Below are 22049 nucleotides of genomic sequence, written 5' to 3' on the forward strand. Positions count from 1 at the left end.
TCTGCTGCAATGGGAACAGACACTCTGCTGCAATGGGAACATACACTCTGCTGCAGTGGGAACAGACACTCTACTGCGGTGGGAACAGACACTCTGCTGCGGTGGGAACAGACACTCTGCTGCAATGGGAACAGACACTCTGCTGCAATGGGAACAGACACTCTGCTGCAGTGGGAACAGACACTCTGCTGCAGTGGGAACAGACACTCTGCTGCAATGGGAACAGACACTCTGCTGCAGTGGGAACAGACACTCTACTGCGGTGGGAACAGACACTCTGCTGCAGTGGGAACAGACACTCTGCTGCAATGGGAACAGACACTCTGCTGCAATGGGAACAGACACTCTGCTGCAATGGGAACAGACACTCTGCTGCAGTGGGAACAGACACTCTGCTACAATGGGAACAGGCACTCTGCTGCAATGGGAACAGACACTCTGCTGCAATGGGAACAGACACTCTGCTGCAGTGGGAACCGACACTCTGCTGCAATGGGAACAGACACTCTGCTGCAATGGGAACCGACACTCTGCTGCAATGGGAACATACACTCTGCTGCAATGGGAACAGACACTCTGCTGCAGTGGAAACAGACACTCTGCTGCAATGGGAACAGACACTCTGCTGCAGTGGAAACAGACACTCTGCTGCAGTGGGAACAGACACTCTGCTGCAATGGGAACAGACACTCTGCTGCTGTGGGAACAGACACTCTGCTGCAATGGGAACAGACACTCTGCTGCAGTGGGAACAGACTCTCTGCTGCAATGGGAACAGACACTCTGCTGCAATGGGAACAGACACTCTGCTGCAGTGGTAACAGACACTCTGCTGCAGTGGGAACAGACACTCTGCTGCAGTGGGAACAGACACTCTGCTGCAGTGGGAACAGACACTCTGCTGCAATGGGAACAGACACTCTGCTGCAGTGGGAACAGACACTCTACTACTGTGGGAACAGACACTCTGCTGCAGTGGGAACAGACACTATGCTGCAATGGGAACAGGCACTCTGCTGCAATGGGAACAGACACTCTGCTGCAATGGGAACAGACACTCTGCTGCAATGGGAACAGTGTGCCTCCCCGGGACAGGGACAGGACAGTGCTTAATGGCCTATGTCTGCAGGGCAGTAGTATAGATACCCGCTCAGAGGATCAGACACAGAGGGGCAAAAGGGGAACAGGGGCTGCAATTCATCTTCATTTTAATTGAGAACATGTGTTTGATCCGCTATTACTCCTTATAAATAAACCATGGCCCACAGCACTTTCTCTCTATTTAATTAATGCCGTTCCAACTGATGGTGCAGAGCAGAGGGGTGAAAAAGCATCACAACAAAACAAAATCACCTGACAGGTTAGGCTCCAAATAAGGAGAATCGAAGAAGAAACAAAGAAGGGGATATTAGCAGATGGACAAGGTCTAGGAAGACTTTATGGGAACGATTAGAAGAGAAGCCTTTCTAAAGATAGTGTTTCTGTGGGGTTTTGTTCCTGCCCACACGCTGAGCCAGTTATTGGTCATTGGCCCACAGCCTTTCTTTTGCGATTGGTACGCTCCTAGTCAACCAAAGGTTGGGCTGCTGCTGGTCGATTATCGATGCAGGGTATTCAGATGGGTTTTCTTCTTACCCCCCTTCGCTCTCCAGGCCAGCTTTTGTCTCTGTGAGTGGTAAGCCCCGGCACAAAAGCCCATGCCAGCTGGCATAGCAAAGGCTAGTGCTGGTTTAGGAATAAACAGAGTGCTGATTCCATGCTGACAAATTGATTCAATTTGGGTGTTGATAACCATTTTCTTTCATTCACATTCACTGAAAATTATTGAAAAAAGACCTGTGGAAGAGAGGCTTCTTTGCTTCGCTCTGTGAAAGTAGATTGAAATGCTATTTTAGGGGGGATGAATGGAGAATATTTACAATGTCTACAAATTGCAATCTTTCAGTCTCAGAATTCTATTCCTATCAATAAGCAAGAAGAATTTTAAATGTTGGTGAATGAACACCAGCCTCTTACAGGACAAGGTGTTAAACACACATTACGATATTATTTGAAACAAACAACAACAGTGTGAAACAGGTGCATGTCTGGGAAGCATTTAAGGATACAACGATCAGCTACTACTAAGAAATTATATGAACAGAAAATGTATCAAATTGAAACAGAGGTCAAAACTCTGGAGAGTAAATATTGGTCCAATCCGAACAACAAAATACGAGCTGAATACATTATTCAGTAAAAAATAGGAATATTCCCTGTACAGGCTGAAGCAGAGATGGTACGAATCAGGTGAAAAAGCAGGGAAACTGTTGGCCAGTCAATTGAAATCTAGAGAAACAGCTTGGCAAATAGGTGGAATCAGAAAAAAGACAGGCAAGCTGATTACCAATCATAAAGATATAAATAATATATTTTGAGACTTCTATCAGGAACTTTCTACTTCAGACGGTCCTTTAGATATGCAGAAAGCAGAGGCATGTTTTCAGAATCTGAACCTTCCTAAACAAACAGAGGAAGACAGGAACTGGCTTGACCGCCCCATTACTTTGGAGGAATTGACCGAAACTACGAGACAAGCACCCAGTGGTAAAACTCTGGGGTTGGATGGGATACCCAGTGATTTCTATAAAAGTTTTGCAGAGACGCTTAGCCCAGAAATATTGAAAACATTGAACACATCAATTGACACAGGTGAGCTCCCACCTTCTATGAGTGATGTAGTAATCACCCTAATCCCCAGAAAGGGAAAGGATCCCCATGAGTGTGGGAGCTACCGTCCAATTAGTTTGATAAATTGTGATGGAAAATTGTTTGCAAAACATCTGGCTATGAGGGTGAATCATGTCATTAAAAAAATCATAAATCCAGACCAGGTGGGATTTGTGAAAGGCATCTGACAATCTTAGACTCCTACTGCATGTCATCTGGAAAGCAAAAGATTTGGATACTTCAGTGGCAGCCTTATCCCTGGATGCAGAGAAAGCCTTTGATAGGGTGGGCTGGGACTACCTGCATTATATTATAAATATGTTTGATTTGGACAGGGCTTTTAGACTATTATTTAAGTTATGTACAACAACCCCAAATCCAATGGACTACGATCATCTCCATTTTCAGTAGGACAAGGCACAAAACAAGGTGACTGTCTCTCGCCTCTCATATTTATTACAGCATTAGAACCATTAGCCGAAGTTATTAGGCTGCATCAGTCAATCAATGGGGTTAATATGGGAGGTAGGGAGAATAAACTACAGCTTTATGCAGACAACTTATTACTAATAACGTCAGACCCCAACTCTCCATATCGTGGACTTAGTAAATTCATTTTCAGAGATATCAGGCTATAAAGTAAACTGGACCAAATCTGAGGTAATGCCACATTCAAAACATTGTCTGAGAAATGACTTCCTCAGCTGGAGGTTTCAACGGATCCCTAAAAACTTGAGGTACCTGGGGATCACTTTAAATCCTGGTCTAGAGAACATGATCTCTGAAAACCTTGACCCACTACTGAACAAAATTCAACTCCAGAGTTGGTATAAGCTACAAATCTCATTATGGTGTAGGATACAGGTTATAAAGTTTTTCATAGATCCTAAACTGAATTATGTCATTAGCATGTTACCACTGTTCATACCTTTAAATCCATAGACAAAAGTTTGTTTGGGCTGGTAAAAAGGCCCATTAATGAAACTAGTGAGATGCCATGCAACGACTGAGAAGGGAGGATTAAAGCTCCCTAACATGCAATTATATCAAGAGGCCTTTGTAGCTGCCCAAATAGGCTCTCTCTTTACTGATACCTCTAATATGCTCTCTCTTTACTGAGAACTCTAATAGGCTCTCTCTTTACTGAGAACTCTAATAGGCTCTCTCTTTACTGAGAACTCTAATAGGCCAATTTGGGTGGACATGGAGGAAGAAGTTAATGCCCCATTCGGAGCATCAGATTATTTGAGTCAACAAAAGGTGGGACTGCAGAATCCAATAATACCCCAAACAATTATTGTGAGAAATCTGAAATATTCACCTTTCCTGACAAGCTCTGCTTCATTATGGAACAACCTTAAATTGAAAATAGGGGGGAAAAGGTTTTCTGGAAAGATTGGTATAGAAAGGGGATAAAGGACATTAGTTGTCTAGATCAAGAAAACTCGTTTACCTAAGGTCCAAGTATAATTTACAGAAACAAGACTTTTGGAGATATCTCCAGGTTAGAGATTGTATGTTTAAGATAGGACAGAGTAACAACAAATGATAAGGCTGTTTCATTTTCGATCATCTTCATTGTACGTGCGGTGCAGGTCGGGGGTTTGGACACACTTACCTATTCAAATGAGTGGCTGTGTGTTTCCTGGCTTTTGACTGGTACTGTATATTAATGTCTGCCAAGTTATTATTTAGTGATAAATGTAATTCAATTGCACTGTTATATCGTGAAAGGAAAGAATAAAAACTATAAGAAATAAGCAAGTAGAATATTCGAAAGGATATAATATTTTCTTGGAGATGAATGTTCATCAAGCTGATTGATCTGTTATTGATATAGTGAATCCATATGTGTGTCTATGCGTGTGTGTGTGTGTGAGTATTGTGTATGTGTTCATTCCTCAGAGCTTTTGCACCTGGTGTGTATCTGCATTGAGGGACATTAATGAAAATGGGAGGCTTTGACGGTTTCTTATCAGCTAGTCCAGTCCTTAGCAACACACACACACACACACACACACACACACACACACACACACACACACACACACACACACACACACACACACACACACACACACACACACACACACACACACACACACACGGCAAACAGCCAGACCTCAAACAGCCAGAGCTACGGCCTCATCTCCTCCACCTCCACAAGACATCACAAAGGCTACCTGTGTTCTAGAAGTGTGCAGCTGGGGATGAAAAACATGAGGGTAGTCCTGACACAAGTCCTTTATCAACAAACAGGGGAGCCAGGAGATGAATGTGTCATGGTGTGTGCTTAGTTCTGGCTCCAAGAGGGATGGATCAATATAGCAGTGGTATTTCAGGAGGAGACGAATGTGCGTATGTGTGTCAGTGAGAGGTTGGAATAAACAGATCCATCTTTATTAGTTTGGATAGCTGTGTGCATCCCACCTGCTATCACATCCCCCACATGTATCAATCCCACTCTAGCTTGCATTACAGCAGTAGACAAATCAATCTCTTTAAATCACCAAAGCACAGGCAGCCATGATTATACAAAAATTGAGCTCAAGTCAGTGTTACTATTGGCAATGTATGAAAGATTAACTAATACAGTTTTTGTTTTATAGGAAATTCATTTGCATGCAGAACTGCAGGAGATATATGAACGTCCAAAGAAATAATTGCATACATCTTTCAAACAAAGGAGTCAATAAACACATCTAATTCTGAACAAATTCAACAGGAACGGTTCTCTGTTAAAGTTCTGAATACTGCATAAAACTAAACGGGTAAACACATTGTACTAACAAAGCAGAAGCTTTCTGACAACATTTAGTCAATCTTACTGAATGCTGGAAAAAAGTGAATGTGTTTTTGGAATCCAAAGATTAGAAAATGGAAATGAAAGAGGGATTAAATTGAATAAACCTAGAAGAAAAACCCTATAATGTTGAGTGAGGGCTGAGAGTGAGAGCCTATGCAATGTGTCAGGGCTTGAGTGCTGTGACGATGTAACGAGACCGCTCTGGTGCTGATAGGGCTGTGAGACTGAGGCATCAGGGTTGCCATGGGCCTGTCGCTCTCTCTAAGAGGATGACACACACGCACACGCACACGCACACACTGTCACTCTCTGGGAAGATGACATACACACACAACGGGCACCCAGCCGTGGGAAGGAATGTCAACTTGTCTGAGTGAGAATGGCAGTCACCAGGGACATTGCGTCACACGCCCACATTGCCTGCAATACTGTAACAGTGCCATCACCAGCCGGAGTGTGTGTGTGTTTCACGTATTTTGATTCTGATGTGCTTATGTGAATAAAGTGCATTCGGAAATTTTTCAGACCCCTTGACTTTTTCCAAATTTGATTACATTACAGACTTATTCTAAAATGAATTAAATCTACACACAATACCCCATAATGACAAAGAAAAAAAAACGCACCTTTGGCAGCGATTACAGCCTCGAGTCTTCTTGGGTATGACACTACAAGCTTGCACAACTGTATCTGGGAAGTTTATCCCATTTTTCTCATTTTTCTCTGCAGATCCTCTCAACCTCTGTCAGGTTATATGGGGAGTGTCGCTGCACAGCTATTTTCAGGTCTCTCCAGAGATGTTTGATCCGATTCAAGTCCGGGCTCTGGCTGGGTCACTCAAGGACATTCAGAGACTTGTCCCGAAGCCCCTCCTGCATTGTCTTGGCTGTGTGCTTAGGGTCGTTGTTGTATTGGAGGGTGAACCTTCACCCCATTCTGAGGTCCTAAGCCCTCTGGAGCAGGTTTTCATCAAGGATCTCTCTGTACTTTACTCTGTTCATCTTTCCCTCGACCCTGACTAGTCTCCCTGCCGCTGAAAAACATCCCCACAGCATGATGCTTGCCACCACCATGCTTTACCGTAGGGATGGTGCCAGGTTTCCTCCAGATGTGACGCTTGGCATTCATACCAGAGAATCTTGTTTCTCATTGTCTGAGAGTCTTTAGGTGCCTTTTGGCAAACTCCAAGCTGGCTGTCATGTGCCTTTTACTGAGGAGTGGCTTCCGTCTGGCCACCATAAAGGTCTGATTGGTGGAGTGCTGCAGAGATGGTTGTCCTTCTGAAAGGTTCTCCCATCTACACAGAGGAACTCTGGAGCTCAGTCAGTGACCATTGCGTTCTTGGTCACCTCCCTGACCAAGGCCCTACTCCAGATTGCTTAGTTTGGCTGGGCGGCCAGCTCTAAGAAGGGTCTTGGTGGTTCCAAACTTCTGTGACCACTGTGTTCTTGAGGACCTTCAATGCTGCAGAAATGTTGTGGTACCCTTCCCCAGATCTGTGCCTCAACACAATCCTGTCTTGGATCTTTGTTTTTGCTCTGACATGCACGGTCAACTATGGGACCTTATAAGATGGGTTTGTGCCTTTCCAAATCATGTCTAATTAATTGAATTTACCCCAGGTGGACTCCAATCAAGTTGTAGAAACATCTCAAGAATGATCAACAGGATGCATCTGAGCTCAATTTCGAGTCCCAGAGCAAAGGGTCTGAATTACTTACGTAAATAAGGTATTTCTATTATTTTTGTATTTATTTTTTGCAAACATTTCTAAAAACCATTATGGTGTACTTTGTGTAGCTTGATGAGAGACATTGTTTATTTGATACATTTTAGAATAAGGCTGTAACGTAGCAACATTTGGAAAAGGTCAAGGGGCCTGAATACTTTCCAAGTACACTGTATGTATATAGTTATACATTATTTGGTTATGCGTGTACATAGATACTGTATCTGTGCCCCGGGGTTATTTACCATGGTATTGTTGTGACATTGTATAGTGGTGTTACAATAACAAATCAGAACTCTGATACGCGTTACATAAGTAGATTTTCCACCCGTGTTGACTTTTTGTTTTGGTGGCAGACTTGCACTATTGCAGTACGTAAGCAACCATCGAGAGAAGCAGATAATAACAATGGGACATTGAAGAACATAAGAGACGGTTACGGTATGAAGAAGTCAACAATCAGTGTGTGCCGTAAAATATATAAAAACAGGTGCTAATTTCCTCCTTCATGAAATCTACTAACAGACAAGCTGGCTTTCATGGCTGAGGTCCTGAGTTCTTTTGCCAAAGTCAACTGTCTGTTTGTTGACCCACACTCTTGTCCTTACAGGTTCTCTGGTTCTCTTTAAGCACACACAGGGGTTTATTGAAATGATAAGCAGCAGGTTAAAGATCCTATATGACTATTTGAAGAACAGAGGATGAAAACAGCAGCCATACAAGGCAAGCTAAGCCACTCTTCCTTGGAGTGCTGAGAGACAGGAAGCTAGAGTATAGCAACAAGACAAGCTATGCAGCATTATATTTCCAATAAGTACCATAGCCTGAAGAAAAACATAAACACACAACATAAACAGAATCTTTTTCAAAACACAACTTTAATTAGAAAATATTTCCCCAAATTCTTCCCAAATCTATACAAAATATTTGCACCAAATAAGAGTTCTCCCAATGTTAGTCTGTAATATATACAGTGCATCACCTCCTGTCACACTAGCTGTTAATGAGGTGGTCTAATATAACAAAATAAGCTGAATACAATTAATAATTCATCAGAGCCTATGTTTAGTTCTACAAGGAAATATAGTATATTTAGTTGCACATTCAGACCCAAGTCCTTTACCAAAAATGTTTTTGAGTAAAAAACAACAACACATTCTTCACACTGCAACAAAGCAATCTTCTCAAACCAGAATAAATTCGATGCATATTGTATGATCCATGCCTGCAATTTGTTATTACTGACTTCAATTTAATGGAAGAGGTTTTAATCTGACTTTGAAGTCCTTTTCCACTGACACACTCATCATCTGCTTTAGTGACGCACACAGGTCAAAATATTATCGCCTGTATTAACTGACAGACTCCATCCTGCTCCACTCACTCATATTTATAGAGGCCATATCGCTTAAATTACACCAATATAGAATCCAATATAAAATGCTACTGAACATGAAACAAGTTGAGCACAGCCTGAGCCTGCTAAACTAAATATTGACTGAACATAAATATTGATAGGGGACCAGAGTAAAAGGGCAAGCCAACTATGAATAATGAGTTGTTGTTTATAGTCTTGACACAATGATTAAATCCTTGTTTGCTGTGTAACCTTTCATGCCACTCTGCAGCGAAGCACAAAAAACTCCACTGCTCAAATCAAAGCCCTACCGTAGCCTAAAGCCTACAACCATTCACATCATAACTGCATGTTGATTTTTAGCGCTATCAGACAGTGGCAAGACTTGAACCCCCCGCGATGCCAGGCGTTCCTTTTAACTGGCCTCTCTGAGCCACCTAATAGCAGTCCTAACAGGGTCCTAGGAATTTAATGAGATCTTTTATTACATTTCAGCTTTAACATCAGCATGCCTGCCAGCTAGTAATAACCCTGTACTTGGCTGCTGCTCTTAAGCACTCTCATTTGTTGGTTAATGTATACATTCACCGGCGTTGTTGTTCCCATATGAACTCAATGTATAGCAGGTAGTGACTGGTCGTAAGGCAGGCACATTAGGGGAAGAGACTAAACAAAAGTATCCAACAAAAACCAAACCAAGAATCCTAACAGTGTACATACAGCATTGCATTCCATAACACACTGTATCAGGGGAACCCGTTATGACATCAAGTGATTTCTGACACCTTATCGATCACAGCTGTAGTAAACGCCTCAAATCCCACATTTTTCGCCTGCATCACATCTCACACCTGAGACCCAGCGAAAAACATATACGGGTGTCAACCAAGCAAACCAATTAAAAGACCAACCAAACACAAAATGTGACACAAGCCTTCAGTGGTGGCTACTTCTCATAGGTGTGAACTGGTAATGTAATGGCTACAACGCATGTGTACAGTAGTGTTAATTCAACACACAGATAGAGTGGAATCTTCTGTAGTGATCTCTAGAGGCATTTTCTATCAACAGGGTTGTGGTAGGGATATAGAGGGATATAGAGTTCTCATCTCCACCAGCTAAATTCATCACTCACATAATGGAGACACAGCACTTCATGACATCTCTAGTCCAGTTTCAACCACTGGTAGGCCACTACATCTCCACGCCCTTACACACAACATTAGAAAATAACAACCAGAGTGTGTGTGTGTGTGTAAAACAGGTTAGTGATACAGGAGTCATAGGAGTCCCTCCATTCTGTTCTGCTCTCCAGGTAGAGATTCCTTCCTGCAATAAGAAGGTTTGGCCCGAGAGCATCCCCACTGGAGCTGAGATTGAGAGAGAGGAGAAAACTGAGCAAGGGAGGGACGGAGGGAGAGCCTCTTCTGCCCTGAGTGGTTGTTGGTTGAGTGTGGCCCCATAGGTAGGCGGGTCCCCAGGCCCTCAGATCACCCCAAACTCCATGAGAGACTTGAGGAGCACCGTGTCCTTGACGTCACTGAACACTTTGCGGATGTTGTTGGTGTCGGTGGCGCAGGTGAAGTGGGGGTACAGGGTCTTGCTATCTTCCTTCTTGTCCCGGCTGTGAGCCTGCTGCTCATACATCTTCTGGATGTACTTCATAGCATCCTGAGCGTCACGTCGCTTTCCTTCATGTGTGGGGTGAGGAGGACAAGAGACAGGAAAGAGATGGAGACAACCACAGCAAAAGAGGAGAGTGAGAGAAGGGAGAGAATAGGTCAGGAGATATGAGAATATGGTAGAGAATAATGGGAGGCCATTAGAAACAAAAATTACAAGCAATGGATAGAACATATTGAATGATTTTCATGTAGTATTGCAGCCATCACACAATGTTACCATTTAGCAAAACGTTTAAATGGCAACTGTACATCTAACGGCCAATATGAATGAATCTATACTAATAATTTCAGACTTTATGAAGGAAAGAACAATGTCTCCCCAACCCCCCACCACAGATGCCTGGAGTGATAGCTTAGTGATGCAAAGAGCAGGGTATTTATGGTTGCCATGAGCAACAGGCCGGGGGAGACGGGGTGCGCGGAGCTGATGTGTAGGTAGGTGGGAAAGCTCTAGAGAGGCTCTGCTACCTTCCTTCCACATCAGTGTAGGCAAATTGTTAGTAAACTATGTACCCACACCATACACCTGGAAGTAACATGAAATCAATCACACATTCAACGTTTGCTGAAACAAGAATAAATGGTACTCAAAAAAAACATTATGTTTACTGGTTTTGCTATAGCCAGCATGGTTATGTATTCATGTGAGAACTCACCCTAAGAAATAGAAACCTCACTAGGTTTGAAATTACTTTCTAAAATTAGGTCTTTGTTATTCCAACCAAAAGCAACAGTTAGCTACATCACTAATGGTTTGAGAAAGAAAAATGAAACACCAAAGGATGTGGCTCGATAGGTTTACATCCATCATCACACGGCCTATTATCTACCAGCTCAATGTGATAGGATGTGTGTGTGTGTGTGTGTGTGTGTGAGAGAGAGTGTTTGTAAGAGTGTATGTGTGTGTGTGTGTGTGTGTGTGTGTGTGTGTGTGTGTGTGTGTGTGTGTGTGTGTGTGTGTGTGTGTGTGTGTGTGTGTGTGTGTGTGTGTGTGCGAGAGAGAGTGTGAGGTGTGTGTGTGTGTGTGTGTGTGTGTGTGTGTGTTTGTGTGTGTGTGTGTGTGTGTGTGTGTGAGTGTATGTTTGTGTGTGAAAGAGTTTTTGTGAGAGTGTGTGTGTGCGTGTGTGCGCGTGTGTGTGTGTGTTTGTGTGTTTAGAGCTACCTGTGAACCCTGGGAAGTACTTCTGCAGGTCGGATGCCTGGATCTTGTCAGCCAGGATATCTGTCTTGTTGAGAAAGAGGATGATGGAGGTGTTGAGGAACCAGGGGGAGTGGATGGTGGTGTAGAACAAAGCCAAGCTCTCATCCATACGCTTCTGCTGGGGGGGAGTGGGGATGAGGGGGAGAGGGGAGGGAGAGATGGGGACAGGGTCACAATGGAGGTTAATGAATTTAGAGGGAGACTAAAAAGTGTCCAGGAAAGATAAGCGGCTTAGTGAGCCTTGGTCAGGAGGGAGGGTTGAAGAGAATGCGGTAAGGCAGCAGGTTTTGATAGGCAACAGTAAGACCTGTTGGCAATGGCCAGAAAAAAACTCTGGAGAGAATCTTGACTTACATTGAAGGCCAAGGACGACACAGAGGACAAACAGATTGACTGTTTGACTGACAGACAGACAGACAGACAGACAGACAGACAGACAGACAGACAGACAGACAGACAGACAGACAGACAGACAGACAGACAGACAGACAGACAGACAGACAGACAGACAGACAGACAGACAGACAGACAGACAGACAGACAGACAGACAGACAGACAGACAAGCAAGACAGACAGGCCAGACAGATAAGCCAGCCAGCCAGCACGACAGATAGACAGGTGCTCACATCAGTCTCTCTCTCCTCCAGGACCTGGTCGTACTCGCTGAGGGAAGCCAGGAAAATGAGGGACGTCACATCCTGAAAACAATGGATCCACTTTCTCCTCTCTGACTTCTGTCCACCCACATCCACAATCCTACCCGGAGAGAGAGAGAAAATGATAAAACACATGTTAGAGCATCTTTTAACACGCACGCACACACACACACACACACACACAAACACACACACACACAAACACACACACACACACACACACACACAGTTTTGCCCTTTAATCAATAAGGTGTTTGTGATGCCATGCATGGCATTGGCCTTGTCTTGGTGAGGCAGCTGGTCAGAGTTGTTAATGAGCTGCAGGCTCCGGACCAGGGGCCGTTGCTGCAGGAGTGTCTGTACTCTATAGAGGTGTAGCTAACACTGTGAGAGAGGCTGTCATATCCCCCAGTGTATACACAGACTCCTCTCTTCTCTCTCCTGCTGTCACACATCAAACCTGGTTCAGTTTCCAAGTCCCCATGCAAATGAGCTCTAAAAAAGGCCGTAATTGATACCTCACCATTTCTATCCCACTGTATCCTGCCTGCCCGATTACAGAGACAAATTACAGTCCAACCTTTCACAACAGAGGAGGAGAAAAACACCACACCTGAACATAGCTGGAACTTTCATGTTAATAATACAAAGGTCTCTTAAGAAACAATTGCACGGACATGTTCAAAAGCACAAAAAGAAATTAGTGAGTTCTCAGGACGTTTCTGTATAATGCCAATTGTGATTGTATGTGATTGTAATTACACCGTGTCCAAAGCAGCCAAGGGTCGAGTCAGACAATATCTCTGAAAGAAAGCCTATAGTCTACTCCTAGAGTTGGGACGATAAACTGAAAAATGACCGTCACCGACACTGACACTCCTCTTACTGAAGCAATTTTGCTCATGTGGTAATTTTCGTGATGAGGCTATACAATGTTCCTGCAGATTTTTGGGTTCTCAAAACCATTATTTGGTCAACAGTAATGTACATGAATCTGCTTTCTGCAATGACAGTATCTGCCCTATTCCTATCTGCCGATCCTGGCACTCAGTTCTACTCCCACCTTTGCTCACAGAGTGAAGAGAGAGATGCATTCTGACAAGCACATGGATACATGACTGTTGAGCAACATTTCAATGTAGTTGCGGGGGAAAACAACGTTTTTAAAACAACTACAGTAAATGTAGTTGAATAGAGGGGAAACACCGCTTTCTGTGAGTATAACAATTATTTCTCAACTCTCAATATTGAGGAAATTATAGCACTTTACAAACGGAGTATGTTGCATTTGCGGTATTGAATAGATCAAGTAGCCTATAAAAGCTTAATCAATTACATGACTATCTAATAACAATATCATATTCAGAATTAGTTATTTAGCTAAGGTGTTTTGAGTTTCCACTTCCTCAGGTTATTTATGTAGAATAGGCTATAGCCTAAAGGCCAATATGCACAAAAATGCATCATTCTGGATGCTATTTTGACATGTTGCACAGAATATCAACCATGAATTCCCTTAACATGTTAGATAAAATATCTAACTTCTTTATTGTCTTACTTCTTAATGGCACTGGAGCCCTGCCACTAATGGAAAGTAACTGTGCATTAAAAAAATATATATAAAAAAATATATAATATATAGTGCATTTGAATTCAGACCCTTTGCTCTGAGACTCGAAATTGAGCTCAGGTGCAACCTGTTTCCATTGATCATCCTTGAGATGTTTCTACAACTTGATTGGAGTCCAGCTGTGGTAAATTAAATTGACATGATTTGGAAAGGCACAAACCTGTCTACATAAGGTCCCACAGTTGACAGTGCATGTCAGAGCAAAAACCAAGCCATGAGGTCGAAGGTATTGTCCGTAGAGCTCCGAGACAGGATTGTGTCGAGGAACAGATCTGGGGAAAGGTACCAAAAAAGCAGCATTGAAGGTCCCCAAGAACACAGTGGCCTCCCTCTTTCTTAAATGGAAGAAGTTTGGAGCCACCAAGACTCTTCCAGAGCTGGCCGCCCGGCCAAACAGAGCAATTGGGGGGAAAGGCCTTGGTCAGGGAGGTGACAAAGAACCCGATGGTCACTCTGACAGTGCTCCAGAGTTTCTCTGTGGAGATGGGGGAACCTTCCAGAAGGACAACCATCTCTGCAGCAATCCACCAATCAGGCCTTTATGGTAGAGTGGCCAGACGGAAGCCACTCCTCAGTAAAAGCCACATGACAGCCAGCTAGGCTGATTATCTGATCTGATGAAACCAGGAGTGAACTATTTGACCTGAATGCCAAGCGTCACGTCTGGAGGAAACCTGGCACCAACCCTACGGTGAAGCATGGTGGTGGCAGCATCGTGCTGTGAGGATGTTTTTCAGCGGCAGGGAGACTAGTCAGTGTCGAGGGAAAGATGAGCGCAGCAAAGTGCAGAGAGATCCTTGATGAAAACCTGCTCCAGAGGGCTCAGGACCTCAGACTGGGGTGAAGGTTCACCCTCCAATACAACAACGACCCTAAGCATACAGCCAAGACAATGCAGGAGGGGCTTCGGGACAAGTCTCTGAATGTCTTTGAGTGGCCCAGCCAGAGCCCGGACTTGAACCCGATTGAACATCACTGGAGAGGCCTGAAAATAGCTGTGCAGCGACACTCCCCATCCAACCTGTCAAAGCTTGAGAGGATCTGCAGAGAAGAACTCCCCAAATATAGGTGTGGCAAGCTTGTAGCATCATACCCAAGAAGACTCGAGGATGTAATCGCTGACAAAGGTGCTTCAACAAAGTACTGAGTAAAGGGTCTGAATACTTATGTAAGTGTGAAATTTAAAATGTGTATTTTTAATACATTTGCAAACATTTCTAAAAACCTGTTTTTGCTTTGTCTTTATGTCGTATTTTGTGTAGATTGATGAGGGAAAAAAACGATTGAATCCATTTTTAGAAAAAGGCTGTAACGTAACTGTCACGTTCTGACCTTAGTTCCTTTGTGATGTCTTTGTTTTAGTATGGTCAGGGCGTGAGTTGGGTGGGCAGTCTATGTTCTATTTTCTGTTTCCTATCTGTACCAGACAGAACTGTTTCAGTTTCATTTAGTTCTCTTGTTGGTTTTGTATTTTAGTGTTCTGAGTTCTATGAAAGAATATGAAGACTTACCACGCTGCGCATTGGTCCTCACCTTCTTCCACCACAGACAACCGTTACAGTAACAAAACGTGGACAAAGTCAAAGGGTCTGAATACCTTCCAAATGCACTGTAAATATTGTGGATTTGTCATTATTAAGCAAAATGGGTGAATATATAGTGATAAGACTTTCTGTCTAAATTTCCCAACTCTATGTAGTCCAGAATTTCATCAGCAGCAATGCTGTTCTATTAGTTCCCTTGAGATCTTGAGTCCTGGGTGAGTGATATGAGTGAGAGTGTGGCCACCTGAGTGTGATGGTCTTTACAGTGAAGGAGTAGTCATGGATGCCAGTGGTGGGGAATCGTACCCGCAGCACGTCCTGAGCAGTGGGGATGTAGTCTGGGGCAGATATGCGGTCCAGATTGGTCATGTAACTGAAAAGGACAGAAGAACAGAAAGAAAGAGAGCATGTTAAAAATGTGAAATAATTCAATTGCCCGTGGTAATGACAATGGCAGTAGCAAGTTAATACTATCATGTTCTTTACATGATACATGTAATATGAACGGTTTACAACAACAATCAACACAAATGTAGTTTTGCAGAATGAATTGAGCTGGGAAATTAGAGAAAGGGAAAAGGAGTCTTTACCACTGTGTTGGGATTATTGTTTTCAAGGCTTTTGTTGATACACCTTGTCATTAATTGGATGTTGACTGACTATGTGCATGTTTCTTATTATACTGACAGCAGAGCTAGCTGAGTAAATACTGAGAGAGCAGAGAGAAGGAGAGAGAGGACACACGGGCGAGACAGGTATGGACAGATACGGGAGGAACACATAGCAGTCCAACAGTATTGCAGTGATTGAGATGAGTCGTTTCCATTCATTTTCTGTCATGTGACGCATTAGCTACTCTGATGTCAACTTGTTGACTTTGTAGAAATGTATTACATTTGAACTTTATTAGTAAATTCATTCTAAAAGGAAACTAAACTTTACTATCGGATAGCTTTCAAGAATGGGTGGAAAGTGGGAAACGATCCTCATTGTGGCTGTGTATTTTATAACATGAAATCAAATGAATGGTGCCTGATAAGATGGTTGTTTTGTGGCTTCAACATGGCTGAGATCTTGATGTGTATTTATTTGTGAACCAGCCCCCTCCAATGGACATCATGGATTTTGCAGTTGATAAGGACAGTGTACAATGTACAGTGCTGTACAATTGGGACAAAGTGTTGTGAATGAAACAACATTTATATTTAATTGTTTTTGATTATTCAAGTATAACATTTTATATTCACATACTTACATTTTACCAAGGAAGCAAAAAACATCTACTGAAAAAACTTAGAGATAAAAACTGAGATAAAGACAGAGAGCGAGAGAGATAGAGATAAAGACAGAGATAAAGACAGAGATATATAGAGAGATAGAGATAAAGACAGAGAGAGATAGAGAGAGAGACTGGTGGTACTCACTACTCTGTGGAGTCCAGCAACTGATACTCGCTGCGGCGGCTGTAGCAGACCCGGAGGCCTGGGTCGGCCCATAGATGGCGGATAGCGTCCACAAAGCCACGGTCCAGCTGGATGACCTGCACTGTGTCCACATCCTGCACCCACCTGGCATACATCTGAAGGCAGAAAGCTGCAGCTGTACATAGTCTATCGGTAAATAGCCCACCCATTTTTACCTACCTCATCCCCATACTGTTTTTATTTATTTACTTTTCTGCTCTTTTGCACACCAATATCTCTACCTGTACATGACCATCTGATCATTTATCACTCCAGTGTTAATCTGCAAAATTGTAATTATTCGCCTACCTCCTCATGCCTTTTGCACACAATGTATATAGACTCCCCCTTTTTTTCTACTGTGTTATTGACTTGTTAATTGTTTACTCCATGTGTAACTCTGTGTTGTCTGTTCACACTGCTATGCTTTATCTTGGCCAGGTCGCAGTTGCAAATGAGAACTTGTTCTCAACTAGCCTACCTGGTTAAATAAAGGTGAAAAAAAAGAGGGGCTTTAATTGGTTCTAATGTCTGATCCACAGGCGTCAAAGAAAAATCTTTGAAAGCCTCTCCAATCAAAAACACAGAAACCACATGTGTATAATGTGTTTTGGTAAATAGATGCTACAGAGGTTGCCTTTCACTAATGGTTTAAGGTCAGTTTGATTGAACAGTATGTACGGTATGCCACCAGACCCTAACCTCATTCTCTGGGTAGGCATAGGGCAGTCTGAGGGTGATCATGGCCCGGGTCATAGCTTTCACAGCCGTGAAGATGTTCTGGTAGATGAGCTTGGCGAAGTCCTGTCTTTCCTCCTCAGAGAAGCCACTTCCATGGATGATCCTCATCTGTCGGATGAAGGTGGTTTTCCCACTCTCCCCTGTGCCTGAGGACACATAGCCCAGAGGAGAGTCAGAGAGGAGAACACTTCTCTAAGGATATTTAACATTTTTTATTAAACAATGCAATGTTACAATACGTGTTGATCCGCTGAAGAGTCAGAGACATCATTACACAGTGAGCATTCGGCAACTCATCAAAACCTCACACATGCTTTCAAGCGTTACCAGCCATCTGCCTAGTGACAAACCTACTATGAGAGAATACAGTCCTCAGGTAAAAGCCTCAGAGGAATGCATAGTTAACCTTAAAGTAAAACTTTCAGGAAGTTGACAGGCCACCATCAAGTCAGGATGATAGTTTATTGTAATTAATTGGTTATGACACAGTTATTACACACATTTGACTTGTCCTGCCCTGCATCTAGGGCTCGGTTCTAGGCCCTCTCCTCTTCTCTCTATACAACAAGTCACTCGGCTCTATCATATCCTCACTTGGTCTCTCCTATCATTGCTATGCAGATGACACTCAACTATTTTTTTCTGCTTCCCCCTTCTGACACCCAGGTGGTGACACACATCTCTGTGTGTCTGGCAGATATCTCAGCTTGGATGTCAGCCCACCACCACAATGGAAATAATCTGTTCATCTTTATTGTGTTATCCTTGATGATTTTCTTAAATTGTATGTGGAGGCGTCACCTGCTGGAACGCCCTTATGTTTGGATTTTACAAACTGTCAAATAAATACAATCACTCATTCACCTCAAGCTCAACCTCAGAGCTGCCCTCCTCCCACGGGAAGGCCTGCCCCCTCAAAGACCTCTCCATCACGGTTGGCAACTCCAGTGTCGCCCTCCCAGAGTGCAAAGAACCTCGGCGTGACCCTTGACAACACCCTGTTATACTCTGCAAACATCAAAGCAGTGACTCGCTCCTGCAGGTTCATGCTCTACAACATCCGTAAGGTATGACCCTACCTCACACAGGAAGCGGCACAGGTCCTAATCCAGGCTCTTGTCATCTCCTGTCTGGACTACTGCAACTCTCTGTTGGCTGGGCTCCCCGCTTGTGAGGTCCAGACTGGGAAATTTAGCCAGGACACCGGGGTAAACACCCCTACTCTTACGATAAGTGCTATGGGATCTTTTAGTGACCACAGAGCGTCAGGTCACCTGTTTCATGTCCCATTCAAAAGACGGCACCCTACATAGTGCAATGCCCCCCAATCACTGCCCTGGCGCATTCAGATCTTTTTTTTTAGACCAGAGTGCCTCTTATTGTGCCTCATACCCCCTTTTATTTCCCTTTCGTCAAATGATTGAGTTTTTATTTGACAGAGTAGGCTATTTTGTACAGTATTTCAGGACCCCATCTATCTCATTCTTCAAATGTTAACATGTCAACACATGCTTAATTTGTCTTTCCTTAGTAATGGCAGTAAATAGGCCCTAGACTTAGAGTATACCTCATGCATTCCTCACCTGCTACATTTATTTTACACTCTCAGTCCAGGTGTCCTGAAATAATAAATGTCATTGCATCTTTCAAAAAAATATGAATGTTCGTTTTTGGCTTTGCGTCTTTCTCAAAGATATTTGTTTTTTGTTGTTGTTGAATGCATCATCTTGTTGTTCTCATTGTTGGTTTAAAATGGGTGAAAAGTCAGTCATTGCCCATTCTGGACACTTTCAGCTGGCATATTATATTCCATATGGATTTTTGTCTGTTGCTATTCAATAAAAATAAGTTAATAAACCCAAGAGTGAAGGAAGAAAACTAAATGTGTGTAGGCTATAATAAACATAGCCAAATACATTTAATGTCGGGAGACAGAAGATGGAGCTACTGACCGAGTAAAAGAACTTTGATTTCTTTGCGTTCTCTGTTCTTCTGCTGTCGGAGAATCCTCTGAATCTCCTTGTCAATAGCAATGCTCCTCCTCTCTTCATCGTCCAGGCAACAAACCCAGGTCCGACGGCACCATTTCCAGCATGCCATGTCGAACTCACTCAAATAGGTAGAATTGTTTATAAATTAGTATAATATACATCTCATGCTTAGCAATACTGTAATTCTCAGAAAGTTTTTTTTAGAATTAGCCTATGTTTTAAAAGTAGGTATTTTGATGTTGTCAGACAAAGCACTAAATACATTTCCCGAGCAGTGTGTCTTTTTTTTCAGAATCAAAAACGGGATCATTGCATAATGTCCAATAATTGCACCGACACATTTTACTGGTTATTTATATCATTGAAAGACAAATTAGTGTCAAAAACACAAATGGCTGACATAATCATTTTACTCGACTTTTCCGCCAGAAAACCATGAAAATTCCGGTCACGAACAAACAAAGAAGTTATTAAAAACAAATAGGTAGTATATAGTTTTAATATAGTTTTATCAAAAAGATTTACCTTCAATGTGTCACACCTCTTGTAAAGCAAATACATCAGACTTTCGTTGCGCGTGATCCATTCTCCCCGTGTTCCTATAATATTTTGTTTAACTGTATGAATGTTTCGTTGAAGCACAGCAGAGTATTTCCCAGTTTCAATAACAGTTTGTCTCAAACATAAGCAGATCCTTGTTTAAGTCTACTACAGTACGTGTTCGGTAGAATATGCAGGGTATGTAGCTTGGTGAAAACACCTCTCAGTCAATGGAATGCGCCTTGAGTGACATGGACTACCTCACTGCAGATAAAGTTTCGACTGAGGTTCATCCCTCACTCAGTCTCCCACAGTCCCATGAGAATGTTAAATGTATGAAGTGAATGGAAAAAGGCCCTTCCTCATCTGTCAGGGATGTATAAACATCCTTTCAGACTTGTGGAGTAAGTTACTCATATTTTTGCTATACCAAACTAATATTTCATAACTCACAAGTGTCAATAGACATAGATGAATCATTCTAAAAGTGTTTTTGGTGTGAGATGAATGGCATAACAGGTAGGTTATTTGTCACTCCTCTCCCGCCAGCGTTCTGTATGTCAATCTTTTGTCTCAGCAGGCAGAACCGGTTTTACACAGGGATTTCATGCACTCTTTACTAGAACTCAGATATTAGGATTGCCTGAGCGCCACATTGCCATGGGAACAAGGTGAGGTGAGCCACTGCTGAGAAAGGGAGGGGGAGTAAAAGAGATATGGTGAGGGGGTGGGGACTGACGGTAACAGGAAAGTCCCCTTCTTTCCTGAAATGAAAGAAATGAGGTGTCAATTGTGATAACCCAAAAGGCAGGGAAGAGTGCATGGAAGAAACAACTCAAGAGGGAACTCAGTATGAGCTACGGCCCAGGGAAGCTACCCAACCTATCCTCCCTATCTGTGGAAAATGGAATGAGGTAGCCAATATTTCCCATAAAACAAGGCATTATAAAGGATTCATCACAGAACAATTGTAATCTGTTATTTCAATTTCATGGATTTTGCACCTGCCTCTATCTGCAATCTATGTTGCTATTGTATATCCATGCATTCATGGATTTTAAATGGATATTAGCATTTTTATTTCAAATGTAATACTGTTTCAACATACACTCACCGGACAGGTTATTGGGTACATCACCCCATTCATGAAAATGGATCTCTACTACAGACAGTGAGCCATGTGGCCGTGGCTTGCTATACAAAGCAGGCAGACAGGTATTGAGGCATTCAGTTACTTTTCGATTGAACGTTCGAATAGGCTAAATTCCTTTGGGCAAATACAGCTAGTTGATGAGAGAGGTCAAAGGAGAATGGCAAGAATTGTGCAAGCTAACAGGCGGGCCTCAAACAGGCAAGTAATGGCGCATACAACAGTGGTGCACAGAACGGCATCTCAGAACGCACAACTCGTCAATCCTTGTCACGAATGGGTTATTGCAGCAGACGATCACACCGGGTTCCACTCCTATCAGCTAAAAACAAGAAGAAGTGGCTCCAGTGGGCATGCGATCACCAACACTGGACAATTGAAGACTGGAAAAACATCACCTGGAACATGAGTTCAGTTTTACTTAAGTGGCCTGCACAGTCCCCAGACCTCAACCTAATAGAGCACGCAGTTCTGAAGGCAAAGATTGGTCCAACCCGGTACTAGATGGGTGTACCTAATAAAATGTCTATTGTGTGTGTGTCACGCCTACTCCCGTTCCCTCTCTCCGGCGCTCGACGTTGCCGGTCCTGGCAACCCACATTATGCACACCTTCCGTCTCCCAGGGTAGGTATGAGTATTCCATTACCATCGTTGTCCATCAAACCCTTGCTGGTTCCCATTTCACTGACTGGCTGTCCTTCTAGTGTTGTCTCTACAGCTCTAGTGGATTCCGGTGCTGCTGGGAACTTCATCGACCAGGCCCGCCTCCTCCCTGAACATAACTTCATACCCGCTCTCCTCTCCTTTTCCTGTCCAGGCTCTGGACATGCGACCATTAGGATCCG

At 43.1% G+C, this 22049-nt stretch overlaps 1 protein-coding gene across 4 annotated transcripts; it reads right to left on the bottom strand.

The window, feature by feature from the left end:
• Positions 1-8103: 8103 nt before the first annotated feature.
• LOC109902534 (guanine nucleotide-binding protein subunit alpha-11) lies at positions 8104-20432 on the bottom strand. Of its 4 annotated transcripts, none has more exons than XM_031786090.1 (8): positions 20039-20432; positions 19475-19628; positions 17484-17668; positions 16743-16897; positions 15563-15691; positions 12115-12244; positions 11449-11605; positions 8104-10292 (listed from the first exon to the last, which is right to left on the bottom strand). In XM_031786090.1, the coding sequence occupies exons 1-8, from the start codon at positions 20072-20074 to the stop codon at positions 10087-10089; spliced, it is 1152 nt and encodes a 383-aa protein (XP_031641950.1). In that variant the 5' UTR covers positions 20075-20432; the 3' UTR covers positions 8104-10086. The 4 variants fall into 4 exon arrangements, with proteins under 4 accessions (XP_031641950.1, XP_031641952.1, XP_031641951.1 ...); XM_031786092.1 differs by having other exon boundaries at positions 19475-19632; positions 20039-20430; XM_031786091.1 differs by having other exon boundaries at positions 11449-11602; positions 20039-20424.
• Between the last annotated feature and the right edge of the window lie 1617 nt (positions 20433-22049).

Source organism: Oncorhynchus kisutch, linkage group LG13, assembly GCF_002021735.2.
Source record: "Oncorhynchus kisutch isolate 150728-3 linkage group LG13, Okis_V2, whole genome shotgun sequence".
Taxonomy (NCBI): domain Eukaryota; kingdom Metazoa; phylum Chordata; class Actinopteri; order Salmoniformes; family Salmonidae; genus Oncorhynchus; species Oncorhynchus kisutch.